The 11,368-nt window shown below is 35.4% G+C and overlaps 1 protein-coding gene across 2 annotated transcripts; it reads left to right on the top strand.

Annotated features, from left to right (window-relative positions):
• The first annotated feature begins 1,813 nt into the window (after positions 1-1,813).
• Positions 1,814-10,424, top strand: LOC107810668 (cytochrome P450 97B2, chloroplastic). Of its 2 annotated transcripts, XM_016635468.2 has the most exons (14): positions 1,814-2,116; positions 2,557-2,737; positions 3,321-3,428; positions 4,279-4,363; positions 5,591-5,829; positions 5,996-6,169; positions 7,442-7,489; positions 7,629-7,688; positions 7,921-8,007; positions 8,305-8,393; positions 9,128-9,219; positions 9,485-9,546; positions 9,701-9,847; positions 9,937-10,424. In XM_016635468.2, the coding sequence occupies exons 1-14, from the start codon at positions 1,977-1,979 to the stop codon at positions 10,156-10,158; spliced, it is 1,734 nt and encodes a 577-aa protein (XP_016490954.2). In that variant the 5' UTR covers positions 1,814-1,976; the 3' UTR covers positions 10,159-10,424. The 2 variants fall into 2 exon arrangements, with proteins under 2 accessions (XP_016490954.2, XP_016490955.2); XM_016635469.2 differs by lacking the exon at positions 3,321-3,428 and having other exon boundaries at positions 1,818-2,116.
• The last annotated feature ends 944 nt before the right edge of the window (positions 10,425-11,368 follow it).

Below are 11,368 nucleotides of genomic sequence, written 5' to 3'. Positions count from 1 at the left end.
TTAACCTTGACTTGAGAGAATTAGGTTGTAAATAGATTATTTGCTACGTGCTAAAAGTGTTGGGGGCGGCATACATGATGACGAGTGTATATGTGATTGTTATGGTTTAAAGCATTCGGGTAGAATTAGTTTTATTCATGCCTTAATTTTTTTCATATATTATTCTCTTATGTTATGTTGAATTGTGAGACTACTTGATTATTCACACGTTAGTGGCCAAGCTATGGGCTCTTATTTAGATATACGAGCAAGATGGCTCTTATTGAGATATATGAGTAAGATTGGCTCTTGGTATATTGAATTGCCTATGACAACTTGGTCATATTTATCTTTTTTCTTAATGAATTGTGCTTATTCGTTCTTCTTGATGTTATAGTTATGCGCTTTACCATGCTTATTGTTGAAATACATGTGGTTAGTAAGTATGAGGATGTTGCGCCAGGGGTATTCTCATGTGGCTTGGTATGTTGAATCGGGTTGCACACTGCAACGATGCTTTAATTGGATCGTATTACATGCCGCAACAATATGGCCATTGGATTGGATTGCTCGCCACAACATTATTGTGTTGGATCAGGTTGCGCGCTGCAACGGTGTTATGTTTGAATATTATATCTTGTGCTTAATTCATGTATGTTGCTTCTCCTTTGGGGAATTTGTTTTGTAGATCATGCTATATTATATTTGCGAACTATGTACACTTGTTCTCTTACTTGATCCTTTTTATGTATTCTATTATTTTATTGATCTTTCTATTACTTTATTCGTCTTTCTACTGTTTGCTTTCTACTTATTATTTGCACAGGTTTATAAAGTAACTATTTTGTCATAATCTTGTTCTAGAAAAATCAAAACTTTAGAGAAAAATGTATTTTCTTGTCCAAACGCCTATTAAAGTCGAAAATTTGACCTAAACACTGAAAAGATACAACTTCATAAGGGATGCCTCTGACTGTTTCAAAATCTTATGGAAGCTTTTTGACAAATTATCAAACTACAAGGGTCACAAAAAGTGAGTGGAGGAAGACGTGGTATATTCTACCGAAAGCGGTGATTTTGTTTTTATATTTTGGCCATTCAGACAAACAGTTGGGGCAAAGGCGTTACGCGTCTCCATCACACCGGAATTGCTCCTCCTTAAGTGGAGGATAGGCGCATTTGGATAATATTTATAAATAAAAATGTGGCAAACCAAAAAGAAAAAGAATAATATATTAATTTTCAATTTTCAGTTAAGAATCTTTTCCTAACTGTGCAGTGTACACAAGTTGAGGTAAAAGTGTGCAGACCAAGAATTTTAGAAATTTTTCTCTTCAAGCTTAATTTGAATTGCCCACTAAAAGAGTTGTACTCCATGTATTATTGCATGTAAATTTGATGTTATGGTAAACAAAAACTTATAGTCTGTTTGGTCAAGTTTTTCCAAGCCAAAAATACTTTTTTTTTTTGGAGCCAAAAGCACTTTTGTTCTTATTTTTTAAAGTTAGAGTGTTTGGCCAAGCTTTTAATAGAAAAAAAATATTTTTGAATAGAAGAAACAGTTTTGGAAAAAACAAAAAAAAATAACTTCTCTTCGAAAATACTTTTTTAAAAAATATTTTTTTTAAAAATACACTTAGAAATAATTTTTAAAAACTTAGATCAAACACTAATTGCAAGTGTTTTTCAAATAAAGTAGTGAAATAGAAACCGATTAAAAATGTACTTCTGAAAATATGATTTTTGCAATTTGGCCATAGAGGCTATTATACTCCTATGTCACCGTGAAAGTAACTTAACTCATATTGATAAAAGAAAAAATCAAAAAATGAAAAGGCAGTTTCAGGTATATAGGTATTCAATAAATTGTGGGGTTCTTTACACTGCTAATTCCCTCCACTTCTCTCTGCTTTGCTTCACTACCTTATTCTATCCATCACAATTCGCAGTTCAGAATTCACAATTCACAATAGAGCTGGTTTTGAGCTGGGGGGGAAATGGCAACTGGGTCGGTTAGCAGCAACACATGTCTTGTGTTGAATCGACGGAGTGATTGTTGTTCCTCAAGATTCTGCCACTTTCCCTCTTCTTCTTCTTCCAAGTCTACACTTTCCACTCCAAAACGGACTTCAATCAGGTACTCTTTCTTTCACTTTCACCTTCTTTTATTGTAGCTCCATTTTCGTTGATGCTATAAATTCAATATTTTTAGTCAGATGGGAATCGAGTATTACTGCTCTCCTTCCTTCTCTGTGACATTAGTTTAAATACTCGCTCCCCCGTTTCAATTTAAGTGACATAGTTTGAATTAGCACGTGGTTTAAGAAAACACCCAAGAATTTTATAACTTGTGGTCGATATAACATTTGTGTTGCTATAATAGTTACTGCATTAAGGTAAAATGAGAAATGTAAAGTTACTAATTTCTAAATATAGGAACATGTCATTCTTTTTGGATCGAATTTGAGGATACATTCATCTTCATTCAAATAAGATAATCCTCTTATCTGTATTGTATTTAGTGATTATTTTTTGGGAATGCTTTTTGGCTGAACTTGAGGATAATTATGAAAGCAGATGCCAGTCCACAAGCACAGATGAACCAAAAACAAAGATGAATTTATTCGATAATGCTAGCAATCTCCTCACTAATATGTTGAGTGGGGGAAGCATTGGGTCAATGCCTATTGCGGAAGGCGCAGTGTCTGACCTTTTTGACCGTCCATTATTCTTCTCATTGTATGATTGGTTCATAAAGGTAATAGCCTTTAGTATGATGATCTCTCTTATCCCTGCATTCATTTGAGCAAAAGCACACGATTTCATTGTCTGTTTCTTAATTTCTATTTATTTCTCAATGGTCAGAGGGCACAGGATATTGTTTTGGATGATATCTTCTCGAGTGTTGGGTTGGTGTAAAGCTTTTATCAGTGAAAGAAAAGTATCATTTGATAGAAAATTTGAGAAAATAGAGACATGAAATATCAAGGAGGAGAGGAGATTGATAATATCCATTTATGTTTTATGTCTACGCCAACAGGATTACTTTGATTGTTACCAGCTTTGTTAGAATGAATTGGTTACTCAGAACAAAGGCGCCAAACATGTGTTTAGTTTTCCTCATATTAATAAATGGCAGTCAAGAACTTGCTTCGATATGTTGAGTACTTTATTCACATCAAATTTGCCTAATCTTTTTATAGTGAGAAAATGGATGAATTTGGTTTTCCACTAGAAAAGCTATCTGAAACAAATACCATAAGACTTTTCTATGCATTTTTGTCCCCCTTTTTATCTTTGTGAATTTTTTGATTTTCTTCCTTCTTTTGTTGAGCTTACAGTATGGATCAGTCTATAAACTTGCTTTTGGACCAAAGGCATTCGTTGTTGTATCAGATCCCATTGTTGCTAGGTACATTCTTCGCGAGAATGCATTTTCTTATGACAAGGTTTGGTACTATAACTTCTCTCTCGCTCCCGCGCGCTCTCTCTCTCTCCTCCTCCTCCCCACCCCCCAGAAAACCTCCTATCCATTTGTTCTTTGTAACTCTTTTGCTCATTCTTTAACATATCTAAGGTCATGCCTGCACTTGTATGTGCTCATATCTTAACTTGTCTCTGCTTATCAGTTGTTGCCTGTTGGCTTTCACATCATCTTACTTCTTATATAAATATATAATTGATAGTTTCTTATATTCTTTAAATTCCATTTTACTGCTTCTACTGCATAGAAGGGACGCAATTGGCCCATGTGGGAGTTAAAATCTGATTAAAAGCTAACTATCTGAATTGCTTATTAGATTTGGTTATCTTTAAATCAATATAAAAAATCGAGTATTAATGCAACCTTTGGACGACTAGTAATTGCTCCTTGGCTCTCAATAGGTTGTTACTTTGTTAAAGGGTGCATCCAAAATAATTATCTTGGTTCCTTGGAGAAAGTTACTGTATACAAGAACTCAAGCTGACCTTGATATTACATATTTACATTTTCTTTTTTATTGCATGTATGTCCGTTATCTTTTATCAACGTTAAGCCATAGTAATTCCAGGCCTTTTTTGTTTTAAAGAAGAGCAATAGTTATTTAAGAACTTGTTGATGACCTTTCTTTTTTTTCTTTTTAATTGTTAGGTAGAAAAAAATTGTTAGTTAGAAAGGAAAGTCTTGTTGATACCTGCATTTTGCTGATAGAATTTGAAGCATATACTGGCATAATTTCTTTTTTAGTGGCAATAGCAAAAATTTCAGTTAACTTACCTATTTTATGTTGTAATCCGAGTCTTCTTATTTCTAACCAGGGGGTCCTTGCTGAAATCTTGGAACCAATCATGGGAAAAGGGCTGATACCTGCTGACCTTGATACTTGGAAACAGAGGAGAAGAGGTAATTTAAGCATGTGTCTTATGGGGTTGGCCCTGGTTCTGTCCACTTTTTTTCAGCATAAAATCTGCTAAAGTGCTGCCAATAATCCTGCAGTAGAAATTATTGACACATATATCGGTTAATGTGGTCAAGTTGGACTGTGGTTCATTGTTTTCTTCATGATCAGTACCTGATGCATTAAAAACATGATGCTTATCTGATTTGATGCTCATTCTTGACCACAACTGGACTTTTCCATGATTAAGAATAGTGGTTTCATATATCATATGATACCTGTTCTTTTCTGTTCTCTGAATGGTCAAATAGAATGGTTCCCAACTGTGATAAATTGGTTATGCAAGAGAAGCGCAATGCCTTTGTAACCGGATATTTTGAATTATATCTAACATTTTTTTTTTATGTAAAAAATCCCTCCCAATTTAGGAGGATCTATAGTGTTTCTACACTTCCCCTCTAGCGTGACTCGAACCCAGGACCTAACGGTCGTGGGTAGAGGTGCTTTACCAACTGAGCAAGCCTCACTTGTCGAATGATATCTGACATCAAAGTCACCTAATAGCCTTTTCGTTATTAGGGTGGCACCGCTGCTTTCAGCTTTCCTTTACGATTCTAAGTTAGACAGTGATTTGTTCCAGTGCTCCAGAAACACAAAAGTATCATCATGATATTCATCACTAGTCAAATGAGGTTGAAAAATGACTAATAGATGAGAATACCACCAATAAAGGTCTTACAGAGGAGGATGCTGGCACTCCAACCAATAATAAATTTGAGAGGTGAGTCCTGTTCTGCTTCAGTTCTCTACAAGCAAACAATTCTATCGATTACAAGGCGCGGTGGCATTTAGCAGACTTAGACTCCCCCTCCTTCCACCTTAATGCAAACAAAAAACAAGAAAAAGATGACATAAAGAAAATAAAAAAGGCAAAAACAAAAAAGAGAGAGACTTAAGTTCCCTACTTTTCAAGAAAATGATGTGTAGCCAAAGAGAAAAAGGTTCATCTCGGTAATTTATTCCTTTTTCTTTGACTCCCAATATTTCGAGGTAAAGGAGTTCTGAGACAAATTAATCTAAGCGTTTGTGATCAGTCATATATGCATACATTTTCTTCTTTCCTTTGTACTTCTCTATCTATATGTAGATGTATGCATACAAATGTACGGATTCACGTACTTAAGACATATGCACACTTCAAATATTTTGATTAGCTCTCCTGTGATTGACAGTTATTGCTCCTGGATTCCACTCATCATACCTGGAAGCTATGGCTAGATTATTCACTGACTGTGCTGATAGAACTGTGTTGAAATTTGATAAGCTTCTTGAACAAGAAGAATCACGAGGAGGGAAAGCAATTGAGTTGGATCTCGAGGCAGAATTTTCAAGTTTAGCACTAGATATTATAGGGCTTGGTGTTTTCAATTATGACTTTGGTTCCATCTCTAAAGAGTCTCCAGTTATTCAGGTCTGACTATGTAACTGTATTTGTTGGTTTCATGAAGATGCTACCTTTACTTTCTCAATATGCTGAATCATTAAGAATATTATTAGCATTCCATGTTTTTCCCCACCCCTCTCACCTTCTTCCTCCATATGAAAAACTGAGATTTGTTTTTTCATGAAATTTGCAGGCAGTATATGGTACTCTTTTCGAAGCTGAGCATCGTTCTACTTTCTACATTCCCTATTGGAAAATCCCTCTGGCAAGATGGCTAGTTCCTCGGCAGCGAAAGTTCCAGAATGATCTGAAGGTCATCAATGACTGCCTTGATGGACTTATACAAAATGCAAAAGAGACCAGGGAGGTGAGAGGATGAACAGTGCCATTATCTGAGCATTTAGAAATTTCACATTTTGTAGACAACTATCAATAATAGAAGCTTCCTTTGGACTTATTTATTTAATGCCTTGTTGATAATTGGGTTATTCCACAACATGCACCATACCACTCATCAGATTGTACTTCCATATATTAGTATGGTTTGATATTTTCATGCTAAGCTAAGCCTGTTTGATGATCTGTATGCTTTAGGATTATTATCGTATATCACAAGCCAATAACACTTGCATTGTTAAAATAAATTCTGCAAGTGAAATAGTCAGGCATATCTTTGGGTGCATAGCAACATTGGTTTGTTATATTGTTAAATTGTTTTTAGTCAAGAATCTTTTTAATTTGTTTAGAGACTCACATGCTCGTGTACAGGTAAATATGAGTTTTGGACTCTCTAGTTTTGAAGACACCCAATTAACCTTAAAACCAAAATATATAATACTGAAACAAAATGGACCTGAATAGAGCGGAATAGACACAGGATTAATATAGTTGACCCCAACTAAATTAGATTGTGGCCTAGTTGATTGACTGATTGTTATCGGAAAGAACTATGCTACTTTCTGATAATGTTTAAATTTCCCAGACAGCCGGACATAGTCACCCCTCCCGCTTCTAGCCATAAGGGAAAAAGTACAAAAAGATGAACAGAGTTTAAGAAGAATATAGGTGATATTCAAAACACTCATTATTCTATAAAATAATGAAAATTTTGTTGAACTCACTGTTATATTTTAGTCAAGAGTGGTTGATGAATATGAAGGAGAAATAAAAACTAAAATAAGAAACTAACTCCTATGCACACATGACGAACTAATGTCATTAAAATGTTTTGTATATATGATTGACCGGAAGAAAAGGTGCAGTCCACTTAAACAACTAACCTATCAACCAGCAACCAGGCACATAAATAACAAGGAAACTGGCTGAGTGGGACATTTTGTTTCTTAATTTGCTTGTGAGGTGAAAACCTTGTTTTTTCAGATAACGCGCAGCAGTAGATTTTTTTGCAAAAATTGGAATAGCCTCCCGTTCTCTGTAGCTGTAGATGTGAAATGAATTACCTTGAGAAAAAATAAATAAATAAAGGACCTCCGCAGATATTTATAAAGTTAAGAGTTATACTGCACGTTAGCTTAATTCTTTGTTGTATTCTGTCTTAGCTTAATGTTTTTATATTCTATCTTAGCTTAATTCTTGTTGTATCCTGTCTTGGCTTAATTCTTGTTGAATTCTGTCGCAGGAAGCAGATGTCGAGAAACTTCAGCAAAGGGATTACTTAAATCTTAAGGTTTTTGCTTCTTTTTCCTCTTCTTCTTCTAATTATTTTCTTCTTTCTTTTGGGTGGTATGCGTAGTGTAAAATCTTTTACACAGTATTGCAAAATCCAGATCAGTGAGTCTTGGCATTGTAACTTCTAAAGTTTGCAGGATGCAAGTCTTTTGCGGTTTTTAGTTGATATGAGGGGTGTTGATGTTGATGATCGTCAGGTAAAATATCTGATTCCTTTTCTTTAAACTGTTTCCGTCATAAAGTGAGAGCAAATTGTCACATCACCAAACTTTAGGTATATTTTATTTATACAAGTAGGATTGGTTCCTCAATAACATAATAGAAATGCATGAGGGTATTCATGGGATCTTTTTTGTGGACCAAACTTTATGAAATGTAAGTAGTTATCATAGACCTATCTCAACCCTGTCACTAATTTAATTTGGACAGCTAAGAGATGACTTGATGACGATGCTGATTGCTGGACATGAAACAACTGCTGCTGTTCTTACGTGGGCTGTTTTCCTTCTAGCACAAGTATGGTTCATTACAACCCAAATCAAATGATATGTTTTATACTGTTGCAAAAATGAAATACATAAATAAGAATGTGTCACACTAAAGGTTGTAGTTGTTTGAATTTAATATACTAGTTTGCCCAGGGAATTTACAAGTCCCTTACGTAAAATGTACTTGTTCATTCCCTTATTTGCCACTTTTCACTTTTTTTGCTTCAATTTTAATGAATCTCCTTAAGTCGATTCTTACCCCAAATTCCTTCTAAGTGGACCATGGGCATTGTGGCTAATGTCACTTTGATATATTATCCTGAAGCATCCAGTCAAAATGAAGAAAGCGCAGTCAGAGATTGATGCAGTGCTTGGTCAAGGAAGGACAACCTTTGAGTCTCTTAAAAAATTAGAGTAAGTTATCGAGCTCACGATACTGCTTCTTGTACAAGAAGCAATCACTTCTTTTGGCGTCTGCATTCAAAATGTAAACCTCTGTACTTCCCCTCCGTGGGCCTATGCTTCTCGTTGATATAGGCGGTATGCTTACTCTTTCCTTAGTTTTAAGATGAAATATTTTCTTGAGTTGACGTAGCATATGATATCTAGTAGGTGTGTTTTGTTATCTATATTGAGATGTCAAAGTAACAAACAATTGCCATTGGTATCAAATGAGGCAACAGAAACATATGAAATTGTCTAATTTTGCTGCTCTCTTAAATTAAGTAATAGATTACGTAAGAATGTTACGATGGATGATGTGCAATCTGAAAGAATAAGGTAAGGAATGAAGAATATCTGGCTAATAGTTAAAGCAGTGATTATAGAGACTAAATAGAGTTATGTTGGTTAGACCATATGAGGAAGACATGGCTGTACAACTGAAAACATGAACAATAATTCACCTGGAAAATAGAGGAAGAAGAAGGTAAAATCACGTGGAATGAAGTAATTACTAAAATCATGGAAAGGCAAACGAAGGCTTGATACACAGCTGAATTGAAAAGACGAACTGCTGATATAGTACTGTTAGCAATTAGATGAAGTTTTTAAAGATTACCTATCAGTTTGGGTGCAGAAAATTTTAGGATTTCTTTTGCATGACCTGTAATGCTTCTTGATGCTATATCATATTTCCATGCTATCAGATATTTGCGGCTTATTGTTGTGGAATCTCTGCGCTTGTATCCACAACCTCCACTACTTATTAGACGTTCCCTTAAATCAGATAAACTACCAGGTAAGATCCCCATTGCTGATTTGATTATCTCCTAGTTCTGGGAACTAGACCCAAGTAGTCTTATACATATTCTTCTATCCTCTTATGCTAGGGCATTTGCATGCTCTAGCACACCTGTGTCTGTGGGCCGCGGCTCTCTTTCCATTTGCAAGCAGTTATTTTCTCTGGCATATTTTTCCACTTCTTTTGGTTTTTTCAAAACCCTGTGAATAGAGTATGATCATTGTGTTTAAACCTTTCCACCCTATTGTTATCAACTCTACAGGGGGCTATAATGGTGACAAGGATGGATATGAAATTCCAGCTGGCACTGATGTTTTCCTATCTGTAAGTTTGCAGTTCTTTACCTTTACCTTTGATGATAGTTTTTCTCAAAGTATTTGAGTATCTGAGTGGCTGTATACTTGAGTCTTTACCAATTGAATTAGTGGTTGACGAATATCTAGATGAATTGAATTGACACTTTAACACATCCAAGCAGGTATATAATCTTCATAGATCACCATACCTTTGGGACAAACCTAATGAATTTGAACCTGAGAGGTTCCTAGTACCAAAGGAAAGTTCCATTGAAGGGTGGGCAGGTTTTGATCCATCTAGAAGTCCTGGAGCATTATACCCAAATGAGGTGCCATTCTGTTTATCAACTATTTTTACAGCAGATCCATTTCCAGTTTCTTTGTTTTTACCAATGTGGTTTATTGTCCTTGTGATCAGATTATATCAGACTTTGCTTTCTTGCCTTTTGGTGGTGGACCAAGAAAATGTGTTGGTGACCAGTTTGCACTTATGGAGTCAACCATAGCATTGGCAATGTTGCTGCAGAAGTTTGATGTAGAGCTGAGAGGATCTCCAGAGTCCGTAGAACTAGTTACCGGAGCAACTATTCATACGAAGACTGGCTTGTGGTGCAAATTAAAGAAGAGGTCAAATCTTTGAATTAAGGATAATAATATCCTATCACAGTCAACAATTCTGGCAACTGCATTATTCTTAGCAAATTATGACCATAGTGCTACTCATAATGACAAAGTTGAGGCGTATATTCTATGAGGACGACAGTCCATAAAAGCATTCAGCCAAGATTTTATTGTCTTGTATTATGATTGTAGAAGGGAACGGCTTGCATCAAATTATATGCCACTTTTACCCATACGCTTAAATTTTGAATCTTTTGAATAGACAAAATGCAAATTTTGTGCCAAGTCATTAGCTCTTTTTCATATAACATTAATAGAAAATATCAGCATCCCTCGAGTGAATGTATGTTTTGGGTAAGGACTGTATTCTTCCATGTGTTTCACTCCCTTGTTACAAAAAGAGTGAGGTTCGGAAACGAGTCAAAACATTTATATGCAAGTGAAATCAAGATATCAATTCTTTAATTTTTTTTAAATTAATTGTGCCTTTAAAAATTAAAATGTTTTGTTTTTTGTCAAACATGATATTATGTATTAAACCTAGTTAATTATCTGTTACGGTTGGGTTTTGTGGTGTACTATTCACATCCACAAAAAGAGAGTAGTCTATTGCTACATTAGGAATATTACAACCCCTTGTTTTTCTTTTCAAAATAGTTCCTAGGATGTCTGCCCATAGTATTTCATTGACAAACACCGGAGGAACTACCAAAACGTTAGTGCCCACTTCTGCCTGCTTCCTTTGTTAGCTTTTTCGCGACTCTATTTACCTCTTTGTAGACATGGCTTACTAGTGGATGGCCAACCACTGCTAGGAATGACTTGCATTCACATACCATAGTATCATAAATCAGGTTGCCTTTATTAACGCAATGTATTACCTCAGTTGAGTGTAAGTTAACTTCCAGAGGTATGAGGTCGTATGATACTGCCATCCTTAGCCCCTAAAGTTGTTAGTTCTGAATGGAGTGTGTTAGTACAGCTTATTTCCCCGTGAACCCCATTACTGTTCCTAATTACCCCTCCTCAGCCTTCCATTAATCCACTTTGGAAAGTTATACCATCTGTGATAAGCTTGTAACAATCCCTTCTTGGTGGATGCCATTTGATTCCTATTACAAGGTCAAGAATTGCTTTGTATCCTCCTGCCACATGTATGAAATCTACAGCTTTAGTAATGGCATTGCTATAGGGAATTGGCTCTCTTTTATCATTGAAACAGTTGCTAT

The sequence above is a fragment of the Nicotiana tabacum genome, chromosome 13, assembly GCF_000715075.1.
Source record: "Nicotiana tabacum cultivar K326 chromosome 13, ASM71507v2, whole genome shotgun sequence".
NCBI lineage: Eukaryota > Viridiplantae > Streptophyta > Magnoliopsida > Solanales > Solanaceae > Nicotiana > Nicotiana tabacum.
This window is presented reverse-complemented; position numbering and strand designations above follow the sequence as displayed.